The sequence below is a fragment of the Taudactylus pleione genome, unplaced genomic scaffold, assembly GCF_031769625.1.
Source record: "Taudactylus pleione unplaced genomic scaffold, aTauple2 ptg002569l, whole genome shotgun sequence".
NCBI lineage: Eukaryota > Metazoa > Chordata > Amphibia > Anura > Myobatrachidae > Taudactylus > Taudactylus pleione.
Window position 1 is genome coordinate 12517 of NW_028286949.1, and position 20895 is coordinate 33411.

General features: G+C 46.1%; 1 protein-coding gene across 1 annotated transcript in view; it reads right to left on the reverse strand.

The window, feature by feature from the left end:
* Positions 1-923: 923 nt before the first annotated feature.
* Positions 924-20895, reverse strand: part of LOC148431257 (sodium/hydrogen exchanger 3-like) — a gene marked incomplete at its 3' end in the record, with an annotated part of 56861 nt that continues 36889 nt past the window's right edge. The window contains exons 5-7 of the mRNA XM_088466150.1: positions 18843-18921; positions 14499-14676; positions 924-1144 (exon numbers count right to left, since the gene is read on the reverse strand). Coding sequence (XP_088322276.1) covers positions 924-1144; positions 14499-14676; positions 18843-18921 — 478 coding nt within the window. The remainder of the gene's footprint in view (positions 1145-14498; positions 14677-18842; positions 18922-20895) is intronic.

The following is a 20895-nucleotide window of genomic DNA, read 5'->3' on the forward strand; positions in this document are numbered from 1 at the left end:
GCCATGGCCTCATGGGGAAGGGCCAGGGAAGAGATAGGAGAGGCCAGGAGATGCTGGGGATAAAAGAAGAGGAAGCTACAAGTAAGAATGCTAATAAACAGGAAACTTGACAGGCCCAAACAGCGCCCCCTGCCCTCCGGTGCCCTGTGCCATGGCACTTGTAGCACCACCCTAGTTACGTCCCTGGTACAAACCACCTGGTACAGCCAGCCGTCCCTGCCCTGTCCCCCCCCCCTGTTCCAGCCATTCTTCCCTGCCCTGTACCTGCCCCGTAGTCCAGCCAGCCTTCTCTGCCATGTATTATATATCCTGGCTGTGCCTGTATTTATTAGAAGTGCTGTTGAGACCCTGAGTGCTATCCTTCCACTACAGTGTATATACTATATATATATATATATATATATATATATATATTTTTTTTAATTATACTAGAATCGGCGTTGCTTTTCCTATATATTTAGTATAGATTATGATTTTGTGTGTGAATTTACAGCAGTTTTCTCTTGTATAGTTTCACATTTAATATGTTAGTTTGACATGTTATAATAACAACCACAGCTCAAACTATGACATATTTTAAACTGGTTTACGCACTAATTGGTGTCCCACCCCCTGGTGTTGCTCCGCCCACCTCTGCGGCCACCGGGGGGCCCTGTCTGCTTTGTCAGTACCGGGCCTCATCATTTCCACCATTACAGTCCACATTTTAAGGGTATCCATGCATGAGCACAGGTGACCTAATTAGTCCATAAATCAGTTTGATTTAACCACCTGGACTCAAGCATGGATATCCTTAAAAGCTGAACTGTAATGGTGGAATTTGGGAACCTGTGGTGTAATATATGGTTCACAGACCAGGTACAATATACAGAATGCATAAATTACGCGTATACAAAAAAAAGTGTTTCACGTTACCGACTTACCGATAACTCTGTAAACGGAGATAAAGAGCAAAGTCAGAAGTATGAACGCTGTATTCCACACCCAAAGCTCCGGATCAATAGCAGATATTCCCAAGAACATGAAGATAATAGTTTCAGCTCCGCTCGCCAACATCTTCATAGTGTATCTCACGGTAGTTGCAGATTGTTCGGAAATATTGGCTTTAACATACTTCTGGCAGAAAATTCCACAGAAAGTAATCCTGAAATGAGAGGTGTCTTTTTATTACTGTAAGATTTACCATGTAGCATTCTATCAGTCAATGAAAGCTGCTAGAACATAAATATATAAGATCTAGCAGTTGAACGCGACTTCGACCATGATGAAATCGCTTCTGCCGACATTGTTTTTATCCATACTTGCCTACTTTTTTTTTCTCCTGCCCGGGAGAAGCCCGGTGAGGGGAAGCAGGTGGGTTGCGACGTGGGTGGGGCCTGACGGTTGACATAATTAAGCCCCACCCCCTCTGTGGTAAATTGCCACAATTTGTGTAAATTTACATAGGGGGCGGGGCTAAATGGCACGAATCATGTTGCCACACCTGTCTCTTGCATTGATGATGTCATTCAATTTTGTTTTTGTTAATGCTCAGCTTTAACTTGACGGATCGAGATGAAACAAAGGTCTCGATTCAGACCCGCTCGCTAGATGCGTTTGCAGGCAGCTGTCAGCTGCTAAAGTATGCAAATCCTTCGATCGCATGGCAAGACACTAGTACGTCCACTATGTCTTAGCGTGCGATCGCGGTCTGTATTTAAGACGCCCACCAGCCAGTCGTAAGACGCCCACTTTCCCTTCGTAATATACATCATCTCCAGGAAGTGTATGCAGCAATCAGTAACATCGCATACCATCGGGCCCATACGCCGCACTAGTGGTTGACCATATCCTACCGCAAGCCCTGCGAACACTGCAGTGTGTTACACAGCCCGGTGACATGTACTATGACGCTGCGTCGAAATTATGCACGCCCGTGAAACTGCGATAAGTTCAAAAGACACATTCCCATATTTATACGCAGTGCATTAATGTGAGGAACGGTCATGTAAACAAATGAGAATACTGTGTTTTATAAAAAGCACAAAATGCATTTTTAAAATAGAATTAAACAAAAACATTTGTTTTCACCTTTATCCAATAGAAATCTCTTTTCCCGCAGTAGACCAATTGGAAATGTCCATTAAATAATGCAAATTGAAGCCGTGACTTTATATTATACAGCTGCTAATGATTTACGTACGATCAGTGTGAGGGGCCATTATGAAATCAGCCAATCACAAGCAGTTAGATAGTGCTGCTGACAGTCTTCATTGTCATTGCTTATTGTTGCATCAGCCCTCCAGCACCCACACCAGATATGACCAATGGCGGCTCCAGGGGTGGGGCTGGCGATGTTTGAGGTGGCAGTTGGTGCGGCTCCACTATGTGAATTTTGGATTGTGCTGCAGCCCCATCTCTGGAGCCGACAGTGGATACGACACCTAAGAGGTATATCTGCGCCCATGTCTAACTGTGTTGTAAACTTGTAATAACATAAACACGACCATAAGATGGAATGAAGTGAACACAGTTACTCAGCCTACATTTGCGTGTCCACAATCTGTTTCTTCAGGTGTATGGAGATGCAAAATGGTTGTATGGATGTATGCGTAGGCTTTTTGGGTGTGTCTGCACTGTACAGAAATGTGACTGAGGGGTCTATTTACTAAGCAGTGTTAGGAGACAGAGTGAAAAGTGATAAGGTGCCAGCCAATCCGCTCCCAACTGTCATTTTCAAACTCAGCCTGTGAGATGACAGTTGAGAGCTGACTGGCTGGCACCTTATCACTTTAGACTCTGGGCCTGATTCGGACCCGCTCGCAAGCGCTGAGCGCTCGTAAGCGGGTCGATGTTGGGCAAGTGCGCATGCGCACGACGGAGGCTGCTCCGTCGGGCGCATGCGCGAGACCCGGATAGCGACAGGCAAGCCGTCGCTCCGGTCTCGCACCAAAGGGGGCGTGCTGTCGATGGTGAGTGACAGCACACCCCCTTTGGTGTGCGTGCCGGGGGCGTGGCTGCCTACCGTCTGGGTCCGGCCCCACTGACATCACTAGTGATGTCAGTGGGAGTGATTTTGGCTCTGATAGAACCAAAAGCACTCCAGGGCTTGCAGCCAACGAGACCCTACCACAAGGGTCTCGTCGCAAGCCCGATGGTCGCAATGGTCTTGACCATTGCGACCATCATCATGGACGCTCGCATAAGCTGTGGGTGGCCGCACTATTAAAAAAAAAAAACGCCCTAATTCAGAGCGGGCGCTCGATCCGAGCGTCCGGCTCTGAATCAGGCCCTCTGTCTCCTAACACTGCTTAGTAAATAGACCCCTGAATCCTGTGGAATAAGCATGAAAGATGATGAACCACGAGGGCATTTCTGAGTATTGCTCCCTTTAATGTGCTGGTATTATTGCTCTTCTAAGTGTTAACCCCTCCTATTTTGTTGCTGATGATAGCCTATAGCAGAGGTTCCCACACTCCACCATTACTATACAGATTTTAAGGATATCCAGGCTTGAGCTCATATGGTTCAATCAAATTGACTGAGATACTAGTTAAGTCACCTGTGATCAAGCATGAATATCCTTAAAACCTGGACTGTACTTGCTTAGTTTTGGAACCTCTGGCCTATAGCATTACATTTTGGGAGGAGTTGATAGACTCTTATGTGTTGCCAGGCAGACTAAGGGGGATATATATCAAAACTTGGAGAGAGATAAAGGAGAGAGAGAGAGAGAGAGAGAGAGAGATAAAGGGGGAGATGTACTAAGCTCTGGAAAGTGTTAAACTGGAGAGTGATAAACTACCAGCCAATCAGCTCCTAACTGTCATTTATGAAACACAGTCTGTAACATGACAGATGTGGTGGCTGCATTAAAGAACGGACAGTCAAGCACACAAACCAAACTCTCCACATAACATAACCCGCCCATTCATGTGGTGCAGCCATTTCCCAGACAGGATACTATAGGCCCACTATATAGTGATAAACTACCAGCCAATCAGCTCCTAACTGTCACGTTACTGGCTGCGTTTGAAAAATGATAGTAGCTGATTGGCTGGTAGTTTATCACTCTCCAGTTTAATACTTTCCAGAGCTTAATACATTTTCCCCAAAGTACCAACCAATCAGCTCCTAACTGTCCTTTCACAGGTTGTGTTTGGACACAGTTAGAAGACAGTTTGAAGCTGATTGGTGGGTTCTTTATCTCTCTCCATTTTATTTATGTTTGATACAATTCCCCCTAACTGCCTTTTTGTTCCAGTTTCCCCTCCCCCACCCTTGTTTCGATTCTGTTTTGCTTTGTGGCGGTAAAGAATGGTACAGTGTATGTGTAATACCCCACTATGTGAGTTATTACGTCCGACTTGACATTATATAGGCAAAGAATTCCCAGTAGTCTCTACAGCAGCTGAAGAGGTCAGGAGCAGCAGGTCACATGACCAGTGTCAGGCAGGTGTCAGTTGGCAGGGAGCAGCAGTTGGCAGTTGCAGTCCTGAGGTAAGAAAGAGGACCAGACCTGCGCACCTACCTGGCAGCAGTCGGCAGCCAGAGTCGCGATAATCTGCAGATGGAGACACCGAACCCATTGTGAAAGCTTCAGACAATCAGTCAGCAGGTAGACTGTGAGCCTCAAGTCCATAAGACTGCAGCTAACTACCATCTACCCTTATAGTACCAGAGCCGCTCTCCTCAGTACTGACTAGTAACACTGGAAGGCATCCTATTAAGAAATACTGCCAGCCAAATTGCTACAACAGTGGAGATAGAGAAATAGCACAATGGAGACTTAAATTGAGATTGGATAAGTTGCAACTCCTAACCAAGAACATGGTCTTATCTAGTATATAAAATAGCCTCCGTCAGAGTCATCAACCCGGGCAACGTTGCAGGCATAAAAGTGAGAATAGCGCTGGACTGTTACTAAAGTAGTGAGCTCATATACCAGTTTAGATATATTTATAAGGTTAGACTAATAGATAAATGACTGTAGCTCAAGACAAGTTCAGTAAATGGCCATATATAGAGTTGATATTTACTGAGTGTCCAATGTTATGTGATTTCATATGGTGTTCAATGTACTAACCATTGCAGCTTACAGAGTTCGGAAGGACAGCCGCCCAAGCGGCTTCCGGTCCAGTTCCTGTCAAATAAAATATACTAAGGTGTTTGCACTTATTTATGTGAACTAATGTCAACTGAAAGTAATTTCTGAATTCTGTTATTGTTGGTTGAAGTCACATACCAATTATATTGTAAACGTGTGACAGTTTGTTGGAATAAAAGCAAAATTGTTAATCTACAGAAGTCGGATTCACTCAAATGAACTCCCTTTTCATACATTTACTGAAACAATCTTCACATCTGTAAGTAATAGTAGTTTATTACAACTTGACGTCCGCGAACAGGATATGACACGAAAATGTCAGCATCACAAACTCCTGCATTGACCTCTGGCCAGAGACCAATACCTGCTTCACCCAGACAGAGAGCTTCACCATCAAAAAATGTCTCACCCAGCAGTAGTATGGTACATACGACACAGGCATCACCCATCACAATGCCGTATTATTTTGGGGCCCCCTGGCTACCAACGTACTCTGGGGATACACGCACACAGGGTACAAGTACCTTCAAAGAATTCAAAGACAAAATGCGGTCGATGTTTAGGCTATACCCGCTTAGTGATGAGCAAAGAGTGGAGATCGTGATCGGGCAGTTGAAAGGTCTTGCCTTACGGGAGGTCAAAGCATGGGCGGATGAAGAACGTAAGACGGCAGAGGATATCTTCAAAAAACTGGAAAGTATATTTGACTCACGGACTATTTCTGAACTTCGGAACCATCTTTACGCCAGGAAGCAGCAACCCCAAGAGTCACTGAGGGAATTAGCCCTGGGCCTGCAGGAAGCTATGCAGGCAATCCAAGCCCGAGAACCATGGATGGTAGAGCAAGTCGATGAAACTCTTATTAATTTATTCATTGAAGGGGTACGAGGAAAAGCGACAAGGGCCCAACTTAGGGTGTGGAGACGCCAGAATCCTGTATGCTCATTCTCAGAGTTCAAAGAAGCTGTGCTAGATATCCTTGGGCTTAACCAGAACACCGACACTGAATATGGCGCACCTCCAGAACAATTGAAAGGCGGAAATTATGAAGAGGCCAGACCATATATAATGCCTGACGCTCCATTACCTAGTGAAACGGTTACCCAACAAGTGCAGTCTGGCCAAGATCTGATCGGAACCTTTATGAGTGCTGTCACTGAAATAATGAAGGAGTTAAAGGATATTTGTCAGGAACAGGCTGGAGCAAAACGCAGAGACTGGCGCCAGGAATGCGGTGTGAGGAATCGGTCACGATGGGACATTCCACGGGAGTCAGGCCGACGTCCAACGGACCAATTCGACTCACAAGGGAGGCCTATCTGCAGAGGTTGCCAGCAAACCGGCCACATTGAACGCTATTGCATCCAGAGAGAGCCTGAAGACCAGTCCTCAGGAGAGACAGAAGGCATAGGTCCACAAATGAAAGTAGGGCAACCCAAATATGTGAGTTTGAGCCCAATATTACAAAACCAAATAAAAGGCATGCCATCAGCAGGTGATGTTACATCAGCTATCGCAAATAGAATTTCGGGCAAAGTTGTATGGTTCCACGTGCGACGTGGCTATGGATTTGTGAACCGGAAGGACACCAAGGAGGACGTGTTCGTACATTATACTGCCATTAAGAAAAACAACCCCAGGAGGTACTTCCGCAGTTTGGGAGATGGAGAGACCGTAGAGTTTAATATCGTCAAAGGGGAAAAAGGTCTACAGGCAGAAAATGTCACTGGTCCTGGTGGTGTTCCAGTTCAAGGGAGTAGATATGCAGCAGAACGTCAGTATTATTGGTGTTATTCACATCGCAGAGGTTCTCCACATAATTACCAACAAAACTATCGATACCACGAATATGGAAAGGAGACCGAAGAAGTGGGAAGTGTGGAAGAAAGAATAAGTAAACAACAGTTATTACGTCCGACTTGGCATTATATAGGCAAAGAATTCCCAGTAGTCTCTACAGCAGCTGAAGAGGTCAGGAGCAGCAGGTCACATGACCAGTGTCAGGCAGGTGTCAGTTGGCAGGGAGCAGCAGTTGGCAGTTGCAGTCCTGAGGTAACAAAGAGGACCAGACCTGCGCACCTACCTGGCAGCAGTCGGCAGCCAGAGTCGCGATAATCTGCAGATGGAGACACCGAACCCATTGTGAAAGCTTCAGACAATAAGTCAGCAGGTAGACTGTGAGCCTTAAGTCCATAAGACTGCAGCTAACTACCATCTACCCTTATAGTACCAGAGCAGCTCCCCTCAGTACTGACTAGTAACACTGGAAGGCATCCTATTAAGAAATACTGCCAGCCAAATTGCTACAACAGTGGAGATAGAGAAATAGCACAATGGAGACTTAAATTGAGATTGGATAAGTTGCAACTCCTAACCAAGAACATGGTCTTATCTAGTATATAAAATAGCCTCCGTCAGAGTCATCAACCCGGGCAACGTTGCAGGCATAAAAGTGAGAATAGCGCTGGACTGTTACTAAAGTAGTGAGCTCATATACCAGTTTAGATATATTTATAAGGTTAGACTAATAGATAAATGACTGTAGCTCAAGACAAGTTCAGTAAATGGCCATATATAGAGTTGATATTTACTGAGTGTCCAATGTTATGTGATTTCATATGGTGTTCAATGTACTAACCATTGCAGCTTACAGGGTTCCGGAGGACAGCCGCCCAAGCGGCTTCCGGTCCAGTTCCTGTCAAATAAAATATACTAAGGTGTTTGCGCTTATTTATGTGAACTAATGTCAACTGAAAGTAATTTCTGAATTCTGTTATTGTTGGTTGAAGTCACATACCAATTATATTGTAAACGTGTGACAGTTTGTTGGAATAAAAGCAAAATTGTTAATCTACAGAAGTCGGATTCACTCAAATGAACTCCCTTTTCATACATTTACTGAAACAATCTTCACATCTGTAAGTAATAGTAGTTTATTACAACTTGACGTCCGCGAACAGGATATGACACGAAAATGTCAGCATCACAAACTCCTGCATTGACCTCTGGCCAGAGACCATTACCTGCTTCACCCAGACAGAGAGCTTCACCATCAAAAAATGTCTCACCCAGCAGTAGTATGGTACATACGACACAGGCATCACCCATCACAATGCCGTATTATTTTGGGGCCCCCTGGCTACCAACGTACTCTGGGGATACACGCACACAGGGTACAAGTACCTTCAAAGAATTCAAAGACAAAATGCGGTCGATGTTTAGGCTATACCCGCTTAGTGATGAGCAAAGAGTGGAGATCGTGATCGGGCAGTTGAAAGGTCTTGCCTTACGGGAGGTCAAAGCATGGGCGGATGAAGAACGTAAGACGGCAGAGGATATCTTCAAAAAACTGGAAAGTATATTTGACTCACGGACTATTTCTGAACTTCGGAACCATCTTTACGCCAGGAAGCAGCAACCCCAAGAGTCACTGAGGGAATTAGCCCTGGGCCTGCAGGAAGCTATGCAGGCAATCCAAGCCCGAGAACCATGGATGGTAGAGCAAGTCGATGAAACTCTTATTAATTTATTCATTGAAGGGGTACGAGGAAAAGCGACAAGGGCCCAACTTAGGATGTGGAGACGCCAGAATCCTGTATGCTCATTCTCAGAGTTCAAAGAAGCTGTGCTAGATATCCTTGGGCTTAACCAGAACACCGACACTGAATATGGCGCACCTCCAGAACAATTGAAAGGCGGAAATTATGAAGAGGCCAGACCATATATAATGCCTGACGCTCCATTACCTAGTGAAACGGTTACCCAACAAGTGCAGTCTGGCCAAGATCTGATCGGAACCTTTATGAGTGCTGTCACTGAAATAATGAAGGAGTTAAAGGATATTTGTCAGGAACAGGCTGGAGCAAAACGCAGAGACTGGCGCCAGGAATGCGGTGTGAGGAATCGGTCACGATGGGACATTCCACGGGAGTCAGGCCGACGTCCAACGGACCAATTCGACTCACAAGGGAGGCCTATCTGCAGAGGTTGCCAGCAAACCGGCCACATTGAACGCTATTGCATCCAGAGAGAGCCTGAAGACCAGTCCTCAGGAGAGACAGAAGGCATAGGTCCACAAATGAAAGTAGGGCAACCCAAATATGTGAGTTTGAGCCCAATATTACAAAACCAAATAAAAGGCATGCCATCAGCAGGTGATGTTACATCAGCTATCGCAAACAGAATTTCGGGCAAAGTTGTATGGTTCCACGTGCGACGTGGCTATGGATTCGTGAACCGGAAGGACACCAAGGAGGACGTGTTCGTACATTATACTGCCATTAAGAAAAACAACCCCAGGAGGTACTTCCGCAGTTTGGGAGATGGAGAGACCGTAGAGTTTAATATCGTCAAAGGGGAAAAAGGTCTACAGGCAGAAAATGTCACTGGTCCTGGTGGTGTTCCAGTTCAAGGGAGTAGATATGCAGCAGAACGTCAGTATTATTGGTGTTATTCACATCGCAGAGGTTCTCCACATAATTACCAACAAAACTATCGATACCACGAATATGGAAAGGAGACCGAAGAAGTGGGAAGTGTGGAAGAAAGAATAAGTAAACAACAGTTATTATGTCCGACTTGGCATTATATAGGCAAAGAATTCCCAGTAGTCTCTACAGCAGCTGAAGAGGTCAGGAGCAGCAGGTCACATGACCAGTGTCAGGCAGGTGTCAGTTGGCAGGGAGCAGCAGTTGGCAGTTGCAGTCCTGAGGTAACAAAGAGGACCAGACCTGCGCACCTACCTGGCAGCAGTCGGCAGCCAGAGTCGCGATAATCTGCAGATGGAGACACCGAACCCATTGTGAAAGCTTCAGACAATAAGTCAGCAGGTAGACTGTGAGCCTTAAGTCCATAAGACTGCAGCTAACTACCATCTACCCTTATAGTACCAGAGCAGCTCCCCTCAGTACTGACTAGTAACACTGGAAGGCATCCTATTAAGAAATACTGCCAGCCAAATTGCTACAACAGTGGAGATAGAGAAATAGCACAATGGAGACTTAAATTGAGATTGGATAAGTTGCAACTCCTAACCAAGAACATGGTCTTATCTAGTATATAAAATAGCCTCCGTCAGAGTCATCAACCCGGGCAACGTTGCAGGCATAAAAGTGAGAATAGCGCTGGACTGTTACTAAAGTAGTGAGCTCATATACCAGTTTAGATATATTTATAAGGTTAGACTAATAGATAAATGACTGTAGCTCAAGACAAGTTCAGTAAATGGCCATATATAGAGTTGATATTTACTGAGTGTCCAATGTTATGTGATTTCATATGGTGTTCAATGTACTAACCATTGCAGCTTACAGAGTTCGGAAGGACAGCCGCCCAAGCGGCTTCCGGTCCAGTTCCTGTCAAATAAAATATACTAAGGTGTTTGCGCTTATTTATGTGAACTAATGTCAACTGAAAGTAATTTCTGAATTCTGTTATTGTTGGTTGAAGTCACATACCAATTATATTGTAAACGTGTGACAGTTTGTTGGAATAAAAGCAAAATTGTTAATCTACAAGTCGGAATCACTCAAATGAACTCCCTTTTCATACATTTACTGAAACAATCTTCACATCTGTAAGTAATAGTAGTTTATTACACATGTAGCTTGTTATGGGTATATTTACTAAAGTGCGGGTTTATAGAAGTGGAGATGATGCCCATAGAAACTAGAGATGAGCGGTTCGGATTCTGTGGAATCCGAACCGCTCCGAACATTGGGGATCCGAGTCCACCCGAACCCTGTTCGGGTGTTCACCGCCTGACTCGGATCCCCGTTCGGGGCCGAACGGCGGCCGCCTGATGTCGGATTCTCACTAGAGAATCCGACATCAGGTCTCCTCGCGTGTAGGGCAGAGCGCAGTGATAGCGCTCTGCCCTACACAGACACAGACACACAGCCGCCAGCGGCAGCTGTGTGTTTGTTACAGCAGCCAATGAGAGTCACACAGACTCTCATTGGCTGCTGCACGGAGGGAGCCGGCTGGAGCTCACACATGAGCTCCATCTTCCGGCTCCCTCCTCAGCGTGTGACAGAGCGGACGGCGCGGGAGCGGGGATACAGGTAAGTTTTATTTTTTTTATTTTTTTACTTGTCAAAGGTCCGGGGGCGCTACTGGGGGGGGGGTCTGCACTACTGGGGGGGTCTGCTACTGGGGGGGGGCTATACTACTGGGGGGGCCATACTACAGAGGGGCCTGCTACTGGGGGGGCTATACTACTGGGGGGGGGTCTGCACTACTGGGGGGGGGGTCTGCTACTGGGGGAGGCAATACTACTGGGGGGGCCATACTACAGAGGGGCCTGCTACTGGGGGGGGGCTATACTACTGGGGGGGGGTCTGCTACTGGGGGGGCCATACTACTGGGGGGGATCTGCACTATTGGGGGGCCATACTACAGAGGGGCCTGCTACTGGGGGGGGCTATACTACTGGGGGGGTCTGCACTACTGGGGGGGGTCTGCTACTGGGCAGGGCTATACTACTGGGGGGGCCATACTACAGAGGGGCCTGCTACTGGGGGGGGCTATACTACTGGGGGGGGTCTGCTACTGGGGGGGCCATACTACTGAGGGGCCTGCTACTGGGGGGGGCCATACTACTGGGGGGGCCTACTACAGGGGGGGCCATACTACAGGGGGGGGCCCATACTACAGGGGGGGCTACTACTGGAGCAGCCTACTACTGGGGGGGCCTGCTACTGGGGCAGCCTACTACTGGGGGAGCCATACTACTGGGGGGGCATACTACTGGGTGGCATGCTAATGGGGGGCATACTACTGGGGGGGCCTGCTAATGGGGGACATACTACTGGGGGGGCCTGCTAATGGGGGTCATACTACTGGGGAGCATTCAACTGGGGGCACTGCATAGTGGACCGTACTACTAAGGGGACTGCATAGGGGGCACCACTGCTGGGGGACATTGTGTAAGGGACACCGCTACTGTGGGCATTGTGTAAAAGGGTCACTACTGTGGGCATTGTGTAAAAGGGGCACTACTGTGTGTCGTAACATAAATAAGAGACACTACTTTATGGTGTAATGTGAATCAGGCCCTATGTGCGGTGTAATGCTAATAAGATTGTGCACTGTGACTCCTAGGGCCGTAGCCCACTTTGTAAACAAGTACTGTGACTCTGCTGGCCGTACCCCACTGGGTGGGTGCACTACTTTTCATTTCTGCCACTGCTGTGTGGCAATGTGTCATAGATGTGCTTTATACTGTGGTGTCTGTGTCGTTGTGCCGCTGCTTTGTCGCTTAGTAACCAGTCAGCTCACTGCAACCTTTGGCCAATAATGTTGAAAACAATATTATAAGCTGTGATATGGTCTAAATTGACTGGAAATTAATGTTATTGAGGTTAATAATACTCTAGGAAGAAAAAAAAGACCAATTTATGTGATTTTAGCTTTTTTTGTCAATTTTTGTAAAAAAATCCAAATCCAAATCCAAATCCAAAGCCAGTCACCGCAGTTTGGCAAATCCAAATCCAAATCCAAAGCCGGACGACGAATTAGAACCAAATCCAAATCCGGCAAAAATGGTCCGGCGCATATCCCTAATAGAAACCAATCAGATTCTAGCTATTATCTTCTAGAAGGTGCTAGATAAATGATATCTAGAATCTGATTGGTTGCTGTGGGCAACATCTCCACTTCTATAAACCCGCACTGTAGTAAAAACACCCCTTGTTTTGTTTTAGGCTTAGCGGGTGCGCACATGATATGATATATATAGTAGGGGCCAATTATTCTTTCTGGGAAAAGGCTGCACCACCTGAATGGGTTACGTTATGTTATGTTATGTGGAGAGTTTGGTTGTGTGCTTGACTGTCATTGTCCTGTCCGTTCTTTAATGCCGCCACCATATCTTAATAATTAATTTCAGGGCCGGCTCTAGGGGTGTTCCACCAGTGCGGTCGAACAGGGGCGCCACCCATAGAGGGCGCACCCCTCCCCAACATCCTGATTTGCTGCTCCACCCGTGGGCCGAAGTGGCCCGCGGGTGGTCAAATCGGGAGGTTGGGGACCACCGCCGCCACAGCTGTGCGGCAGTGCCCGGCCCCCGGAGTGTGAATAGATGCTGCGCGCATGCGCCCGGCATCCATTCACTGACGTGAGAGGGCTGGGGGAAGCCCAGCCAGTGACAGAGGGCTGGGCTTTACCCAAATAACGGCACTTAGGGGCGTGGCCTATGGTAATGAGGCCACACCCCCAATTTCGGTAATGAGACCTATGGTAATGATGCCACGCTCCCAATTTTGTTTCACCCCGCGCGATTACAGGGCACATCGTTCCGGGCTGGCACAGGGTGCTCAGACCCCTGGAGCCGGCCCTGATTTGTCAATAACTATTTTTTACTTATTAAATTGCCAGCACTGTGGTCTGTGCTTTATTTATTATATGGTTTAAACGGTTTAAAACAGGTAACATTTTGGGGACAGTTAGAAGCTGCTTTGGGCAACTTCTCCACTCTATCTCTCTCTAAGGTTTGATACATCTCCCTTTAAATGGACACGTAGATAAATAAAACTGTAATCAGCTTAACAAAGACAAAATGTAAAAAATTGATGCGAAGAACAGCAATATCACAAGTATATCTGCCCCAAAATTGTTTTCACATATAGAAATAGCAAATCATTAAAAGCACATAACATTGGGCCATTAAAAAGAATTAGGGGAATATATATTGGAGGACATAAATGAAAATAAGACATAATAAATGAGTATAATAGAGGGATATCAAATGCTTGTCAGTTTTAGCTGCATCTACTGTGTATCGGTATACCAAATATACATTTATCAAAGGTTAATAGATGCAGCTTGCTTTACACAAGGTTGAACATAGGCCCCATATTTTTTTCTTTTTTTTCTTTTATAAATCAAGGTAGACAGTGGTGTCTTGGTGTGTTTCCACTATTACCAGCACACATAAATTCAGTATAACCGGGATCTAGTAGCAGCTGTTGTACCAGTAGTCCTTGGTTTACATCATGAAGCTAACTTGTGGGTATATTTATCAAGTACCAGATTTTCAAAGCAGCTGCAGCTTTGCAGTTCTGGCTGAGGGATTTAAAAGGGCATTAATATGAAATGCAAAACACTGCATGCTTTGCATGTGATATTAGCGCCCTTTTAAATCCAGCAGCCAAAATTGCTGACAACATTTATTAACGAGTTTTATCACTCACAACTCTCGTTGCGTGTGATAAATGGTGCTCCAGCCTATCAGCTCCCAACTGTTGGGAGCTGATTGGCTGCAGCGCCATTTATCATACGCAGCGAGTTTTATCACTGGTTGTGAGTGATAAAACATATTGATAAATGAGGCCCAAGAGGTGGCTGAAGGTGGGTCTTCTGTTTCTTCTTTTCACACCATGGCTATCAGTCTTGTAAGGTACGAGCTACTTACGCAAGGATGGCCGACAGAGAAAGCATCTCTGCTGTAAGATAAGACAGATATGAAATAACGAAGACGAATCCAGGCTCAATTATCCTCACGTGCTTGGTAAATCGTGTAACTAAGCTGAGGATGTAGGCAAAGATGATACCGATCAGCGTCCCTCCGATTGCCACCACAAAAAAAGACACTGAAATAAAAAAAGCCACTAGTAACAACAGGTTCATAACAAATGTAATCAAACTAGACGTGTGTTGTACAGCGTAAGATAATAATCATTAAAGTGCGTGCTTCTCAGTTGGACCTGATTCAGAGGGAAGGGGGGGGGCGCGGATCATGCACAGCGGCGATCTCTCAGGCACTCTCAAGTGCACAAAAAATGGAAATGGGAGTTCGAGCATTCGCCGTGTGAAGTAATGCGTGACGCGGGACTCCGCATGCCCTGCGACGCCCACTTGCCTATGTGAGCAAGGCTCAAGTGCCCTGGTGGATCAGATCACTCTACCATCGGCGCATCATTGACCCCTCGAGTAGCCTCTGCCTGGCGCAGAGTCTCTTTTGTGTCTTTCTTAAGATATGGCCACATTGGCTGCGGTGCTGCGAATGAGAGTGCAGCCAAATGTCGAAACACGTCCATGACACTCCCATAACGGAATCGGTATGAAATACCGATGGAAGGCATGATGGCTGTCAGTACACTGACAGCGGCATCCTGATGGTTCAATTCCCGACAGGGGAATGGTGAGTAATGTTCCCCTGTCCTATTTACCCCTAAACATAACCTTCCTTTTTATTACCCTAATGCAAACTCTCCCTACCCCGCACCCTAACCCTCCCGGTAAGTTCCTAAACCTAACCATCTCCCCTTAGTGCCTAACCGTATCATCCCCCCCCCCGTGGTGCCTGAACCTAACTTCCCTGCCTAGAGTCTAACCTTAACCTCCCCCCTTCTGCATCCTAATGCTAGCTCCCCCCAGAGTGCTAAACCTAACCCTCTCACCCCCATGGCTGATACTTACCTTTCCCCAGTCTCCTTACGATCGGGATGCCATCTGAAGGTTGCCCGGCGTCGGCATCCCCAGTCCTGTCGGGATTCCGTTGCTGATGTTCTCTGGGTGATTGGGATTCCAGTGCTGGGGTTCCAGCAGACGGCATCCCGGTTGTCGCAATCTTAACCGCATTCCCCTCCCCATAACACGCCCATGACACCTCATGTAATGGGCGTACGCCATCAAACTTATGTTTTTCGTGCATGCGCAGTAAGGATATTTGCTGGCTGCACATACGCAGTTTGCCAGTACAGGGTATCGTAACGTCCTAACGTCCGATCTCTCAATTGCGTCCACCTCCAGATCAGGCCCATCACCTCTCCATTAAATATCTTTACCTCATGTACACTTTCTTTCATTGTCTTTAAATCCTAATGTCAAACAAAATTCAAAATAATAAAATCCTCAAAGTATAACACAGTATCAGTTTATGAATAGTAGTTTGTGGCCATTTGTGGCCTTTGTGTACAATAGACATAGGTGATAACCTGCGTCAGACCATAAATGTAATGGGTGGAACGTTAAGTAAAACGGCTTCAGGAGGTCTGTAGGATTGCAGGGACCAACAGTCTGAAGCTCAAGCCAGTATTTGTTTAAACTGTAATGCAGTGACAAAGCAAGCAAGAGAATCCTCAGGAGGCAGTTATGCTTTGTATCTGCACATCCATTGTCAGTTGGGATTGCTATTGTTATAAGGTGACTATTTCCATATTGTTTTATTTCTTATTTAGGCTTTTTTATGTTATAATAATATATTCAGCAGCCAGGTACAATGTTTGACCCACAGTACTCCCTAAACGGGTTGGGTACACGATACCGGCGCCCACACTGTCGGCAGAATCCCTATGGTTGAAATACAGATGCCCACAGGTAAGTAATTTAAACCTAACCCTAATCCACCTTTACCACAGCCAAAGCCTTGCCTTCCCCTCTCGCCGCCTAACCCTAATGCCCCCTTTCACAACCTGACCCTAGCCCTCCCTTCCCACAGCCTAATCCTAATTCTCCCCATAATGCCTAACCCTAAACCTTACATTCGGGATCGCAGCCATCGGGATTGTCAAGCCGGGAATCTGACCCCTGTGGGATAGTGAACGCCGGCATGAAATGCGTCGGGATGCCAACTACATCCCCCCTAAACATGGGAAAGTTTTGGTGACTGTGGAATACTGTACCACTGCCCACACCTTTCTTTATGGCTGTCACATTATTATGTCCACAGCAAGCTGAATGTTGTTTACCAATGAAGACTGGGACACAGAGGCGCAAGTTCATCCCAGGCGCACGGAGGCAAGTTATAATTTCTTGCCCTCGTCACACCTGCTGACACTGTAATGTAGCTATTCGCATGCAGACAGGCTATAGATAGACGGAGGCGGCAGCTGATGGTCTGACATGGAGCTCTCCAGTAGTGTATGATGGCTTCTCAGGTGCCGGGAAGGGGTGCCATGTATTGGGCGGCCATGACGTTACACTCCGGGTACATGGTTATAGCCCTATGTGGGGTGAATATGTTGTGGACAATTGAGGAGGTGCCCCTTCAGAGCAAGAGCCCGGCGGCAGGCGCCTCCATTGATGGGACGTAATCAGATGTACCGCGTGTGTCCTCTTTGAATATCCTTCCAGCCAGACGGCACTTGGCTTTGTGTAATACAGTATGGAAAAAAAAATCTCATGAACAATGTATCATCATTTGTGATAAGGTGTCTGAAGCTAAATTTCCATAGAACTCTAAAGAATATTAACTTGTAACACCTTATCACAAGTTATGATACCTTATCACAAGTTATGATACCTTATCACAAAATGTCTTGCACTTCACAACCAGTCAACTGTCCGGCAGGAAATACAGTCATAAGATGACACATCTGTACAGTATGTGCTCCCACTCTGCACGACGGAAAAAAATGCGTATGTTTGCCCATAGGCACCCACCCCCTGTACACCCTATGCTAGGTGCACAAGACACACCTGGAAACAGGGGCCCTGGTTTCCAACTCGGGTACTTTGCAGGGTTGGCCACGGGTCGTTCCCATGGCACCCTGCAGTGTAAATGGCACGATCCGGGTGATGATGATCCAGATCGCGCCGCATGCCGCCCGCATGCCGCAGTGGCGCTTGCAGATGACATAATCTCCAAGCGTCCACTGCAATGCCAGAAGAGCCTGGTCACTGCAGACCAGGCTCCGGTGTGAACGGCGCCGACTCGGGAAGATTCTGGGTCGGTGCCGCAGTCTGAAAGGGGAAAGTTCCGGGTCTGATTCGGATTTGAACTCGGTTCCAACCCCTGGATCAGACCCTGGAACTTTGGTATTAAAGAGATATAACACATCTCTGATCATAAGTGTAGATGTGATTGAAGTTAATCTGCACGCGCTCATTTTGGTGCACGAAGAGAAGCCATATACACTTATGTTCAACTGTGTGAACAATTTTCCAGATTAAATCAGCGGTAGGGATGGCCACTGACTATCGATGGTTAACAACCATCGATGGTTAACCACTAGATGATGGTTCTCTGTAGCTGTGCGTGTCATTGTGTCAGTGCGCTGGCACATAGGTGTGCGCACAGTGTACAAAGGTTCTGAGTCACACGCAAAAGTGAATGCAGAAGCGTCTATAGGTGGTCGCCCAGCTGTGAGTTGATGCAAATCCCACTGCAAACTCATCTTGTGTACATCCGTGAGGCTGAATGTGCATGGACTGAGACGCTCACCTTTAGCGCCCGTTCACGCTGTAATACCGATTGGTGCACCCTTATAAGCCACCATCAGTCGCTCAGTGGAAAATTGCAACAGCCCAATGGCAGGTGCAGTTTCTCTGCCGGACCATGCGCTGTGCGTCTACGAATGCAGCCACTTGCATTGACACACCCGCAACATCCCATAGTATGTCCACTGAATGGCCCATTTTAGCGATGCCGTATGCAATTGCGGTTGGCATAGGACACTTGGGTTTGCGTGTGTGCAGTAAGAGGTTTCTGGGTTTTTTGTGCATGAGCGTCGCTCAGCTGTGTAAATATCGGCCCAGCATCCATCTCTCCAATTAGGTCCCTGATAAGAAGATAATGGCGGCCTCGCTGAGAATCCTGGCCAGGCTTATTTGTAATTAATTTAATCTTACCGGTTATTAAGCATTTAAAAAGAAATGGAAACTGCTTAAATCTCAATTGCCCAGAATTTCTATTTTACCCCTCTGAAAGGTCCGGCATGACCAGCACTGACAAGAAGTTATTTTTTGATGAACATTCAGAGGGAAAAGATGCAACATAAGGAAATAGATATTTTTGTTAGGAAAATATACATACCGACGCCTTTGACACAATCCACACCTGTCACATTGGGGCCTCCAATGGAAACAAAAGAGTCAAATACATTGTACAATACCTAAAATAAAGCAGAGAGTTCATATTAGGATTGTTTGCAATGTATTACCATAATAGTGACAGCTTGCCCCAGCACACTTTTGCTTACAGTGTACGGAAATTTTTAATTGATAAAAAAATTTAATTACCGAAATTATGAAGATGCGTTCCATTATAATACATTAATTGTATTTTTGAGATTTTCCTAACATTACAACACAAGTTGCATTTGGAAATCCAATGCAGCTTGACGGCAATGCCAGGACACATAATAATAATAATAATAATAATAATAATAATAATAATAATAATAATAATAATAATAATAATTCTTCTTTTTCATCTTATTATTATTATTATTATTATTATTATTTTAATTGAGTATTTTTTTATTGAAATCTTTATAAGAGAAAACAAATACAAAAGGTACAAACAAAAAAACAAGACAATAGTTATCAGAATCATAAGCACAACCATAAAACAAAAAGGAGACAACGTAATGGCGAGCAATCGACATGTGTAAACAGAACTGAGAGAAGACAGCAAAGAAGAGGAAACATAAGTCAAAATGCATCAAGAAAGGGAACAACATTGAGGCAGCGGAGACACCCACAGTCACACCTTAGGGTGCAGGCAGAGTCCAGAACATATTTGGAAGTTTGCCAAAAGGACCTATGAAATTTAAAGGGGCATTGCCTTTTGTGGTACATAAATCACCCAGCCAAGGCCCGTATTCAGTTTGAGCCGAGCTGCATTAACTTAACACGGCCCAGACTTAATGCTGACTTCGCCTGTTTTCCAGGCGTTAAAGTATCGTGTATCCCCGTATTCAATTCCAAAAACGGGACCCGGATATACTTGGATCGGCGAAAAAAAGTGGGAATTTTTGGGAAATAATTGTAGGATCCCCCTAAAGATGTCCAGACCTCGGGAATCCCGTTTTTGCCTGCAGAAGAAAGTCGGGGTTATTAAATAGCCGCGGCAGGTGTTTTTTTAGTGATCCCCTATGTCTAAACATCTTTAGGGGGTTTCCTGGATTTTTTCCCTAAAATTCCTGTTGTGTTTATACCTGTAAACAAACGGGATAAAAGTTTAAAAAAAAAAATAACATAGGGTCCCCCTCCAAAAGCCAAACCAGCCCCAGGCTTGCCAGCCAGTGGTGGTTTCTAAAAATACCGGGAACAAAATGTGTAGGGTTCCACCGTATTTTAGAAACCAACACCAGGCTGCAGGGACTAGTGCTGGTTTTAAATATAGGGGGCAAAAAAGACGTGGGGTACCCCCTATATTTAAGACCAGCACCAGACCCAACTGACCGGGGTGTAATGCCACAGCCCGGAGACCCAATCACCGGGGCTCCAGGTCCAAAGCATTAGCACCCCAAGTCGGTCAGCGCCAGCCGGTGATCTTGGGGGAGTCAGGGACCCACCAAAGAAGGGTTCCCCCCTCCCGAGCACCCCAGGCTTACGCTGAAGCCCGGGGCTCTTCCCCATACCCCTGGAGCGGTGGGTATGGGGGTAATGGGGGGGCCAAATAAAGTAAGACTATTGTACTTTACAGTGGAACTACAAGTGTCAGCATGCCTGCCATTTTGCACTTGTGGAACTACAAATGCCAGCAGACATGCAGCACTTGTAACTTCCCTGTAAAATAAATAGTTTAAAAAAGACAAAACACACACAACGTCATTAGTATAACTTTATTTCAGACACCTACCCATTCACACATACCTATAACAGAAGTATCTGTCCCCTTCTCCAGTAGAATATCCTTAAAACATGGCTCTCCTACTCACCTATATCCTTGCGCTGGTCTCTGTAGCATCCCCGGGACTTGGCAAAACAAAAACCTACTCTATTGACCATACGGACACAGGATGTGTATGTGTGTTGCCACACATACACATCCCTCCCGATTGCCAGCTGACGGGACTGCACGGAGCTTGCATGTCCCGTCAGCCAATCAGCGGCCGCGCTGACTGTGTCACGGTGTGTGT